The 12759-nt window shown below is 36.8% G+C and overlaps 1 protein-coding gene across 1 annotated transcript in view; it reads right to left on the bottom strand.

Annotated features, from left to right (window-relative positions):
• Positions 1–2847: 2847 nt before the first annotated feature.
• Positions 2848–12759, bottom strand: part of LOC107098115 (COBW domain-containing protein 2-like) — a 19077-nt gene continuing 9165 nt past the window's right edge. Inside the window, exons 5-14 of the mRNA XM_015395590.1 lie at positions 11767–11804; positions 10710–10756; positions 10492–10578; positions 10362–10406; positions 9796–9852; positions 5336–5387; positions 3752–3820; positions 3601–3666; positions 3375–3501; positions 2848–3241 (exon numbers count right to left, since the gene is read on the bottom strand). Of these exons, the coding sequence (XP_015251076.1) occupies positions 3168–3241; positions 3375–3501; positions 3601–3666; positions 3752–3820; positions 5336–5387; positions 9796–9852; positions 10362–10406; positions 10492–10578; positions 10710–10756; positions 11767–11804 (662 nt within the window). The 3' untranslated portion in view covers positions 2848–3167. The remainder of the gene's footprint in view (positions 3242–3374; positions 3502–3600; positions 3667–3751; positions 3821–5335; positions 5388–9795; positions 9853–10361; positions 10407–10491; positions 10579–10709; positions 10757–11766; positions 11805–12759) is intronic.

Raw genomic sequence — 12759 nt, 5'->3', positions numbered from 1 at the left:
GTGGTGTGTTTTTAGTTTAGCAAGGTCTTACTGTTATTAAAAAGAATATGCTCTGAATTTATGTGTGTGTAGGTGGTGAGGGGTGTATTTGTTTATTTAGATACTTCTTTGGGACAGTTTTTGGTATATTTACAAACCTTCTGGGTACCACCATGCCTTATGTGGACCAAGGGCTGGTTCTAATTTGGCAGAACCCATTTTTAACCTCAGAGAGTCCATTCAGAAGTATGGTGCAAATTAAATTTAGGTTAAGTACAGGAATATGTGTCAGGATACCTTAACCTATCTTTAATTAGGCATAGGCATAAATTAGGCATGAATGCAGAATTTGTTAAGAAGCAATAATCTAGTTGCTTCACTGAAAAGCCCTTCTTATTAAGGTTTAACGGATAATGGTCTGCTTTCTATGGAAGGTCTAGACTTTTTGTTTATATTTTCAATACAACTACTTCTGAAGCATAAATAGAATAGTTTTTTTTTTTTTATCAGTGAAAATATGAAATCTGATCCTAAAATAAAGTTTAAAAAGTGACATTCTTAAATTGTCTTCATGAGCCATTACCACTGGGTTATATATACCATTATATATTTGTGAACCTTATATCAACTGAAAATTGAAATTAAGCTTTTTCTGCTGAAATTATTTTCCACCTTTATTTGTTATGATAAAGAGAAGGGCTGCCATTTTTTTTTTTATGTATTTACTGATTAATTAATGTCATTTGTGAATCTTTTGAGTATATTTTCATTTTAAAAAAATGCATTTAAGTGAAAATAGCAGACTTCTCCCATTTGGACACTGAGAAAAAATAATCCAACCGTTTTTTGCATTAACTTAATCATATTTAGTTATTTAACACAATTTTTCTAACATGAAACAATTGTGTTAAAGTAACTAAATTTAAAAAAAGGTTGCATTATTTATTAATTGTGTGCTATGCTGCGTTAAATGACATTATTTCCTACTTTTTATAAGCTTCAGAGCAGTTTCTCTGCAATAAATTGAGTCTTGAACTAAAGTCGCATCTTGTTTTTTTTTTTTATTTCATACAGTAGCTTTTTCAAACGGGGGTGTTTTGGGTGGATTTCCAACCCCACACCCAACACTTGATAAGAAACAAAGCGATTAGTTTAACACCTTTGGATGGCACTGTGGGTGGCGTGGCCGTGGAAATGGCCGTGGGATTAAGCTCCCCGCAGTCAATGGAGAAAGAGAAGCAATAGTTGCTCTTAATGAGGCCATCAGCATGAGAATCGAGAAGGAAACGGCTGAGCTGCGTGATGCGCTCTGCGTTTTAAGGACAAACTGCGTCCTCAGCTAAAACACAGAGAGGCCAACCTCAAAGTAAAGCGCTCCGACAGCGGATGCTTGCTAAAAAAATACATTAAAAAAACACAAAACAAAACGAAAGCATCTACATTGCAAATAATCAAAGAGGGACAGCTCCACCTATTTCCCACTTTGCCTGTTATTATGTGTAAAAGGGCCACATGACTCGACCAATAAAAGCTTTCAAAGAGCACGAGGATGAGATTTTTAGAGTGCCTAACAAAAACCATGATTTAAATCCTGAATCCATGCCTTTAGTTGGTTAAAAAAGGCTTGCATGATAGACACCCCTACTTCATAAGTAAAATAAATATAATCCCTTTAGAAACAGCAGTGCTTAAAAGTTTAATTGACCATAAGTGCAACATTGATCAAAACAAACATTTTGATTTGCATCATGGAGCTCTGCAAGGCTGAATTTAAGGTTCCCTCACTTTTAAATATTTGTATATACTATAGGGTGGTAAAGACACATGGCACTTTAATAGCTACACTCTGATGACACACAGAATAATGCCACCAAATCAAGTCCAGTTTATCCTTTCTTATATATATATATATATATATATATATATATATATATATATATATATATATATATATATATATATATATAATGTGGATGTTTAAACTTGAAAATCACAATTTTGGACACTGAACACAAATATTTCAAGTGTTATATTTGATCAATTTACATTCCTTAAAAACAGTTTTGGAGATTTTTTTTATCTGCACAGCCCTAACAAGTCAAATTTAGACTTCTATATTAGCTAGGAAACTGTTTTAGATGTTCTTAACCATGGTTTTACCGTATAAATTTAGTCCAATTTATTTGATTTGCTTTTACCTTACCAGTCCACATTGGGTCTCTTAGGTCCCCTGTTGTTACTTACATGGAAGCTACAATCTATCAGTTTATTACAGCCCACACCTTTGAACCAGAGTATCCCTAAATTTGACAGCAGTGTTTATTGCTTTTTTTCCCCAACCTCTTATACCTCTAAATTTTATTCCTTAATTTCTTCAACACGTTTTACTCCAATGTCTTTTTATTTGATCTTAACACATAAGATTGTTTTACTGATTTTCCCTCTCATTTTGTGTTTTATCAAAAAAAAAAACAAAGTTTTTGTCTTTTATGGCTAAAACTTTTATACGTTTAGAAAATTCTACACATTTGCAAATTTTTTTTATTCATTTCTAATATTTCACTACTGCAATTGATTTGTTTTTAAATATATTTGACATTTTATTTTTGTGTTAAAATTACTGTCATTCATCTATTCATAAGGGACAATTTATGATATTTTAAAATGAAGGTGAGATGTTTATCTCCTTTAAGACTTTTTTACAATTGAATACAATGCAATAGTGAGTCCCTCATTTTAACGCATAGTGTTGTCTTGCTAATTTTTCAGAATTTTCAACGCAAGGTTATGAGGTGTCATGAAGCTTAAGCGAACAAGTGACAGAACACAACATTTTGATGAAAACTTTATTTAAATACATTCAAAAATACAGAGTTGAGAAAGTCTGAGAAACTACTGCAACCCTAAAGAGTGTAATTACAAGCAGGTTAAACTTAAAGTCACCTTTAGAAACTATAATTCGTTCACCACACGTTTGAGTTTTTTTTTTATATATATATTGAAACTTTTCTAAATGTCCTCTATTTTTCTTTTAAAGCAGGTTGTGGTGAATCATCACAAGTTAAAGTTATCTTTACTCTTCGTTTCACAGTAGAGTAGTTTAGACTCCGTCACAGATGTAGTTCTAGATCTTCCATAACCTTTACTACCACACAGTCCCCTAATGATCTTCAGAGAATACCCTCAAACTAACTTTTTCCTCCATCCTTTACAACAGTAGACGTGAAAACCTCATGTAGAATGTCCTTGTCCAGGTTCCTGCCTGTAATGTAGAGCAAAGAAAAACAGATTTGACTAAGCAGACTATATACACAAAATAAATGTCTAAAACAAAAGCATTCAATCCTGTTAATAAACCTTTTTACATCTGTGAGTGTGTGTGACAGCTCCGCTACCTATAAAGACCAGCCTGTTTGTATGTGGGTTTTCCTCCCAAAGCTGTGGAGTCTCATTCAACTCATATAGCTCATGGACCCCCTGCAGCATCACTTGGTGGGCTTTACCTGGAAACGATACTATGCCCTGAAAACACACAAGTAAAACATTAAGCTGCCTCAAAGGAATCGTTTATCTAGTTAACAGATAATAAAACCACCAGGGAACTATTGTGCTTTGACGTACCTTCAACCGGATGACACTCATGGGTTCCCCTGCTTTGTTACAGAACTTCTTCTCCCAAAGCAGATCCTGTGACAGTGGAAAATACAGTTTTATGGTACCAAAGCTAATTAGCTAAGGCAAGTGGGACTAGAATTATAGATTGTGTCTTTACTTGGATGAAGGCATTTAGGGCATCCTCATGGAGGTCTCCAGATATCTCAAACGTTACGGTTAAAATACTCTAGAGGTGACAGAAAATATTCGCATTACATGACCTTTCCAGTAGCAACAAGGTATTAAATTTACTTGATAGTAATTTGCATTATTTTAGAAAATATAATCATAATGAGACAACTGGGAGATTTCCATATGAAATGTAAAGCTTTGACTGTGCAAAGTAGCCACAACTGTATTTGACTGCTGAAAAGCAAAACTGTAAAAGTTAAGGATGTCTTAATTCGATGCCTTGTGAAAGAGCTAAAACATGTATTTAAAAAAAAGATGTTTGCGGTTTACTGTGACTAACTGGGAGTGATGAACAAAAGATGCATTTTTTACGCCCCAGCTGAGGAATTTGTCAATGAACGTGTCAAAACTCACAGCCCCATTTGGGCAGCCAAAACCCAGCGGTGTCTCACTCTTTCTACCCCCCCTCAAAACACAGCCAGCCCTCCCTCCCTCTTCGATGCTTCCTCACCACATTAAAAGGACACCTTGCTGATATTTGGGGGAGGTTTGGGTTGAACTGCAAAGGTTAAACACTTCCTTGTCATTTGGTATAACAACAGAAAAAGAAAAAAAAAAAACGGCATTCTCATTTGCATGTAAAGAGAAGTGTGATGGTGGCAGTGGCGGTGGAGGTGTGGTCATGTGTCAGGGGGGGTCCGAGGGACAGTGGAGCTTCATGCGGGAAAGGGAACCAGAGAGAAAACAGACAAACAATGGTGTTATTTACCCACCCAAATAACCCCCGTCTGTCCTCATCCTGTGATAAAAGTTCATGATATGAAAACACAAACTGTCTGTAGCAGAGAGTCAGCAGGTGTGGAAATGACGCATGAAAAATAATTAAACAATGCAGCTATTGAAGACAAATAATTGCTGACAACTTCAGCAAACTATTCAATAACCAGTTGGACTTTGCACATATTTTCACGTTACGGCAACAACAAAAAAAACATGTTATTGACATTTCGATGAGATACATCAACACAAGTTAATGCATATTTGTAAAATGGAAAAGGATACAAGTTCGTTTTTCTCTTTTCTTACAGTAAAAACTGAAAAGTGCCCAATGACACTAAGAAAAACTGACGATTAAAAAAAGATCCACTTGATTTGATAATTGTTGAACTTTGTCATTTCAAACTTGCAAAAATACACAACATTTAATATTTCTGCAAAGCACTAAACTTTCCCACTTAAAGCTGGGAAATTCTAGTCAGTCTAGACATAATTTAAAGGGTCTTCTGTGTTTAGGTTGTTTTTAGCTCAAATTGGCTTTATTTGTAATGTGACACGAAAACATCAAAAGCGTCAGGTTCATCACAACACAAAAACAGTAAAGCAGGGCGGGAGATTTCACTATGGTGTCGCAGCCCTGGGGTAATGCAGTGCTCTGTTTGAGCCCCAAGGTGCGAACCTTACCTACCCCCCTCTCATCCAGCAGGAAATGATATGCTGACATAAATTAGCAAGCAAAAAACATGGAAACTCCCTCAGAGATGTGGAAAGCCAAGAAGGACTGCATACAAACCTTGTCTAGGTGTGGTCTGGCAGGTTTCAAATGCTGGAGCTTCTCAGAAAGCCTTTCAGATTAGAGAAATAAACAGACCTGATGAGTTTCATGTTTCATTCAGCTATTTTAATATACTGGTAGAATCATTATCCTCAAAATGTGTGCTAAAACAAACTTTAGTAATAAATAATGATGGCTTTTATTTTTCTCTGGCTTGAGTATTGTCAAATAGAAAAAAAAAAATGTCTGCATGGATGGACTGAATTAAAGAAATTGATATACAATGACTAAAATAGGGAGAGAAAATCCCCAAAAAATGTAATTTAACCAACATATTTGACACCATTGAGTTTCTTCAAACAGAAATTTAAGAATTTTGTTTTTATTCAAATATTTAATATATTTGTTTTAAACTTTTTACCTTTTAAATCCTTTTCAGAAATTCATCATGAATGCATTTGGTGGATTCTGCGTTTTCTTGTGTTTTTAGGACTTTTAGATCTGCATAATCTTTAGTTGTTCTTTTCAAATGTATCCTCATTAACTGCAAACACTGTGACATGTTCATCTGTGCATAATGCAAGCGCTCACAGACCAGTTTCTTTTATTCACAGCCTTTGTCGTCTGATCCATCCTGTCCCGCTGACTCTTAAAATAGACCAAAGATACACCAACGACTCAACATAGTCTCACATTTGGATTACTTTTCAGTTTCTGTGTATTTGTATAGTGTTCTTTTTGAAACATAACAGGCTTGTAGGAAAGCCAAGCAGAGGTGCAGTTCATAAATAGATAGTCAGAACTTTAATGTCAGAACAGATTTTTCACAAAATTAAACCAGGTGAAACAAAAACTTTTCTACTTCAGCAGATTTATATAGAGCATATTGACAGAGGAAAATGTTTTTTACAATCTTAATTTTTTTTTATATATTTCTTTTACATTCTTGATATAAATACTGCTCTAATTGGGTTACTCTGTTGGCTAAAGGCATGTTTTAGAGTCTTCAAACTCCAGTTAACGATTAATCGATTACTAAATTAGTGGATGATTACTTTAATAATTGATTTATCACTGTTTCAGCCCTAATAAATTTAAACAACATATTTGTTTGTTAAGCAGATATATATTTTTGTAGCACTGTAGTTTTTAAGGTGCGTAATGTCAAACTATCAGCAAACCGAGCTGCTAAGAGTCTATCTCTCTTTACTTTTTAATAGCAGAACTGCCATACATTCAAATAATTAGTTTATTTATGCAACTTTCATATGTTTAATGCCTAGACGTTAATTTGAGCTGTGCACTGCTTTGATACTTTAGACTCTGAACTGTGTTGTGTTTCTTCATCCAGTACTGGTCTGAGATTATTTTATGATAAATTACAATAAATACATTCATATAAATAAATAAATGCAGTTTTGTAAAAGATGATCTCCCATTTATTTAGTAATAGGTCCATTGTAGTGGGCGGGACTAACAGAGTTCAAAGGAAGGTTTTGGTAGAGGAAAAAAAAAGCAAGCAATTCTTTATCAACTCATGTCACAGTTTTAGTGAAGGTTTTCCTTAATTAGTTTTTTTTTAAAGCTATAGTGCCTGGTGGTTACTCTAAATACTATAAGTATTACTGAACATTTTATAGATAAAAATTAAACAAAGCAAGAAAGTAATCTATTTTTTTTATAGACCCTGCTTTTTAATCTTCTTTCTTCTTTTCTGCTTAACAGAAAAACCTTTACCCATTGCACTTAATCTCATAGCTGTGTCAATGCTTAATAACATTCCTAAATGGACCTGCGAATGCTTTACAAATGGCAATTAAATCCTCTTGGATACTGAGAACAGCTCCCAAACAAACTATTACCCCTGTTCTCTCTGACCTCACAAGGAGGCTAAATGTTGCATCCAGCTGCTTGAGCCCTCTGTGCTGTTAGTACCACACAGGCTGAGCTGCAGGGGGGGGCGCTTCAAACGGCCAGCATGGGGCTGAAAATGAGGAGGGACCAAAACTCAAAAGGCAGGGGGAGAGAGGCTATCTGTTGGGACAAGGGGGGCTCACTAGGTGCCAGTGGACACACACAGCTCTAATCCTCTGCAGCTGGTCAAGAGACACTGACTCGGGGCACGTAAGGCAACTTTAACACGGCGGCCGGTTCATTCACATGAAGGGATGAACACCAATTCTATTCATGAGAATGAGATTCAGCTGGGGGATACAACACGATGACCATCCTGTGGTGTGACAGCGGGACAATCAGTAGAAAAGGAGTCCGTTAATTAGAGAGAAGCATCAAAGGCTGCTGCAAAGGCAACTCAGACAATGTAGTAACAAAAGCTTACAACTGACTATAAATATTTCTATTCTGCTAGTTTAAGAAGAACACTAAATTATGTCATACATTGCAAAGGAAATTAATATAAACACTTTGTGCTTTCCTTAGCAGTTAAAACATTCTCACAAATTACAAGTACCTTGAAGAAAAGACGCAGACTTGATTATTAGATAAAATATCAGGTCACATCGATTGACTATTTGCTACTCTATTTAAACGACAAAAAAAAATTAGATTCATCTTTCATTGAGTTTTATAAAAAAAAAAAACAACAACAACACTGGCGATCTTCAGATAAGATCTGGAGTATCAGGTCACAGGTCCCTATCAAGAAATATATTAAGAAATTTGTAAAGTTGCAATATGTGTTCGGTTTAGGTTTCGCAAAGGGCTGACTGGATTCAGAGGGTAGTTTTCATTTCAGTTACATGAAGCACATTTAAACTATGCTTCCCGTGAACATATTTTCTGGGTTGGGTGGGCCTTTACTGTCCACACAGGTATAAGATTTCAGTGACCAAAGACCCATTTCACTACCCTTTTTAAACCGGGCCAAGGTCAATCCGAGCACGCTAACCGAGATAACTGTTGAGTGTAAATGAAACGCAAAACTGAACCGTGCCAGCAATGTTGCCATGGCGCCGCCATTTTGGTTTGCTCTTTTACCTCTAGAGAGCAGTAGTACCATAGATCGTCACTAGGAGGCGAGGAACCGTGCTAGAGTGGTGCATAAATGGTCTTAAGGAACTGAGCTCGGCACAGTTAACTGATCCAATAGATTAGATTAGATTCAACTTTATTGTCATTACACAGGTACAGGAACAAGGCAACGAAATGCAGTTTAGGTCTAACCAAAAGTGCAATAGCAGCATGTACTGGATAACTAATGGTTCCATAAATACAGGACATGGGTTTCAACTGAATACCATTATAAACAGAATCTTGCTAATAGATGAATATAATATATAGATAACTAGTGTTATGAACTAAATTTACAGCTGGATATGTACCGAATATAATATACAGGTGGATATTACTATAAAGAGGGTTTTTACAGTTACGTACAATAGCATATATACAGATGGATTTTACTATAAAATGAATAAATAAAGTTTGGACAGAAGCTATCTAAATTAAAGTGCAGTGGAGGGTAATTGCATATTACAATATCGTCATGGATCAGTTTTCAGAGGGTAGTGTAAATGTGCCTATAGACTACCCTTTTGAAACCGTGCAGAGAGCGGTCCGAGCACGGTAACCGAGATAACTGTTGAGTGTAAATGGAATGCAACTGAACTGGGCTGTGCAAGATACAACCGAACCGCGCTAGATATAGTACTAGTTTAACAGTAGGGCTCAGCATGGTTCAGTTGTGTTTCAGTTCTCCGATGACAAAGAGCACATGAGCAAACCGCATGATCTCCAATTTACAGTCAGCTGACTCATTTTGCAGGTTTTCCACTGTGTCTGGCTTTGTAATTCACAGATCTCTTCACCTGTTCACAACACAAACTCCTTCTCAGGATGTTAATAATAAATGGCATCAAAATAGCATGGTGGGACCTGGGATGATGCTCTCAGTGAAATTTGTGAGGAAGACGCACATAGGTTCCTGAATGTTTTGGGAGCCGCCATTTTTGTTTGCATAACTCGCACCTTAAGAGCTGTAGTATCATTGACCACCGAAAGGAGGTGAGGAATTGTGAGATTTTTTTTTATATTTTACCAAAAGCGGATGTGTTTTACTATGCAACTATTTCTGTCTTCCTTTTAGACCAATTACATTTCCACTAAATTGCTGCATAGTGCGACTAAAATAGCCCTGGTGTCTATCTCAATCTGAGCTACGCAAGTCGCCTGCAGAAAATGATGTTGGGTGTGATCATCTCCATCGACTCTAAATGAGCACTAAACAGCATGACCCCATGCAACGCAATTTTTATCAGATCAGACCAAAAACATCATATTTGGAGTTTTCAGGGACTAAGTCTATTTTTTTGCTGAGAGTTCACATATTTACATAGTGTTTGCACACCTCAGCGACTCTGTATTTGTGAATTTTTACATTTCAAAAAGTGCTACAGCTTTTTTTTTAATTAATGACTAGAACTCTGTGCATTAGAATAAAACAAAAGTGACCAACTCACTTTGCTCCATCCTTACAGTCAAACGAATGCAAATCCAACACTTGAGAGAGATCCACCCTGCAAAGAAGATTAAATACATTTTAGCTCTGGTCCTTAACTAACCTTAAAGATAAAGTGAAGCAACCAACGATGAATGCTTTCACAATGTTGTTTCAATTAACCCTCACACTGCACAGCCTTTCATCCTACACCCAGGTCTGAGCTCTGCAGGAGGGCGGCGCAAAGCCTTGACACAAACCCGGACCTCTCATTTATACCAGCTTGTGTTAGGCCTCTGCAGGCTGGTATACACATTCAAAAACCGAGCCATCCTGCTGGCTCCGGGGTCAGAGAGCACAGACTTGTGGGTAACCAAACACCAACGTGCAGTCGATGTTTACTCAGGACGCTGTAGTTTGTGTTTGCCTATGTGCATGTCCCCCTTGTCTGAACTGCTTTATCTTTGATACAAAGATCTGAGCAGAAGTTATGATAACACAGCAGGAGATCTAGACCAGAGAAACATCTACTTAACCCCACCCTAAAGAATGACCCTTCATCTGTTTAGAAAAAAAAAAAGGACTAACCTTGATCTCTGAGTTTCCAGAATCTTTACAAGACCATTTATAGACCTACGGGTAAAGAAGAAAAACTATGATCATCAGCAGTATGAACATCTCTCTGACAGAGAATTGGTTGTGAGAAGTTATTATGAACCTGACAGAGTCTCGGACTTGGTTCAGTTCCTCCTCCTCCACCAGGTCTGTCTTATTGATAATGGTAAGATCTGCAAGAGCGATCTGTCTAAGGATATTAAATCAAAATAAACTCAGAAACCTCTATTCAGCAAGTATATAGGGTCATCTTATGTAGACGATACTCGCCTGTTTTTTGATACAATAAGTGAAAAAAGAGCAGCATAAAAGCTGCCATACCTGGCTGCTTCATTGACAAGTCCATCTGCTTTTTCCTCTTTTAGTTGCTACAAAAAAAATAAAAAAATAATAATAACAAGCATAGTTTTTACCATATAGGAAGATATTTTAAAACCATCTGAAAACAAGAAACCATCCTGCTGAAACCTGCATCTCAACAAAACATTCTCCTTTTAAAACTACTTTGCTGTCCCTTCCAAAAGATCGACTTACTCATGATCTGGCCCACAGCCACACACTTCATTTAATTCAACACCGTTTTATGTGATAGAGTAACTTAAAGTAGTATAAAATTATGAATTTGAAAAATGACGGTTCATGGTTTTAAAGCCTTTTAAAGCTAAAAAATACCTCAAGCTCCGCTCAACACACCCAAGGTAAAGGAGTGTTAATAAATTCACAGGGCACCGTGATAACAGAATGTACACCAAAACAAATAATGCAACAGTTTTTGGCATTAAATTAATAATTTTTAGTTTAACACAAATGTTTACGTTATTTAATAACTACGTTGGTAAAAGAAGCACCATCTTTAGATGGTCTGACTCATAGAACAGGTAGATTTTTTTTTTAAATGACACGAGAGGCAAATTAGAGGAGGTGACAGCGCAATAACAATGGTCGCTGCTCTGATATCAATTACTCTGTCAACATGTGTTGGGTTTCCTCCTTCTCTCTGTCAGGATTTCCTTCATCTCACTTCACAACAGTCTGAGGACAGAACAGCTCAAATGCCATGAAATGCGTCACTTCACTGAGCATGACACCTCTAAATTAGAGCCCATTATCTGGGTGGCACTTGTCTTGTTCCTTTTAAGTAGCACAAAGGAGGCAGGATGTGTTTGTTCACTAGAATGATGGGGGGGGCTCTGAGAGGTTGGACAGACACAGCTTTACTAACTGTACCATGGTAGAAAGGACAAACGTTCAGGTCGCCTTATTAAATCCTGCAACTGTATATATATATATATATATATATATATTGTCTCTACAGCAAAATAATTCCAGATTTTGTTTTTCAATTGTGAACATTAAGAGAGATATTTCCACCACTTACCTGGAGCCCATACTTGGCATCAATCACCGTCACAATGCCTACAGAAGGGGAAGCAAAAAGGATTTAAGCATAAAGCAAAGCACCAAAATTTGAATTCCTTCTCTCCTAAACCAAGGCTGCCTTTGGGCATCTGACTGTGTTTCTCTAAACAGAGAAAACCTGGTGAAGAAATCAGTCTGAAAGGAGAGGACAGCTGAGCATTTGGTTTGAGGAGCAGAAGATCATTCTTTCAAACATGTCAGACCTTTAACATCAGGTCAATGAAATAAGAATACATTTTTACTGTTTCGCAAAAAATAGAATCGGTTAACCAAATGTGATGTAATAAAAATGTAGACAAAATTCTGGTTAAAGTTTGTCACTTAAAGGTATAGAAGATTATCTTTTATTTCAGGGTGGATCATCTAAATAAGTGGTCCTCCTAATTGTCAATCATTCTGGTGATGTTTTTACATAAAACTGTCCTACGTGCTCGTCCCATTAGCTATCATTTTCTGCACATGCACACTTTCAGGATTATATATGTGGTGAGCTACGGTTTCAGACAGTCATAGAAGCTCAACTTTCTTACTGCGGTTCTTTGAAAATGGTTTTAAGAAAAAAAAGTGGCTATGAAGTGTATGAGAAGAAAAAAAGGCGTCAGAAGAGGCAGATTTATCCTGGAATGCTTTGCGCGGAGAGCTCTCCTCACAAAGCATTATGGGATTTGCTGTCACAGCAGCCCACTGTCGCCATAGGCTGTGGCTACCAGACAGCGGCGACTAATAAAGATTGCACAGACACAAGGAGGAGGAGTTTCGTGACCAACGGAGCAAAAAGCACTGATCATGTGTCTGAAAGGTCAAATACCGTATTTTCACGACTATAAAGCGCATATATAAACGTCTTTTTTTCCCCTCAAAATGTGCGGCGCGCCCTATAGTGCGGTGCGCCCTATGTGTTACTGCGGACGTTGTTGAGACCGCCATGAGAACATTAAAGGGGGAAGTGTGG

Source organism: Cyprinodon variegatus, unplaced genomic scaffold, assembly GCF_000732505.1.
Source record: "Cyprinodon variegatus isolate N-32 unplaced genomic scaffold, C_variegatus-1.0 Scaffold26, whole genome shotgun sequence".
Classification (NCBI taxonomy): Eukaryota; Metazoa; Chordata; class Actinopteri; order Cyprinodontiformes; family Cyprinodontidae; genus Cyprinodon; species Cyprinodon variegatus.
Note: the sequence above shows the minus strand (reverse complement) of the source record. Positions and strands in the feature narration are given on the sequence as shown.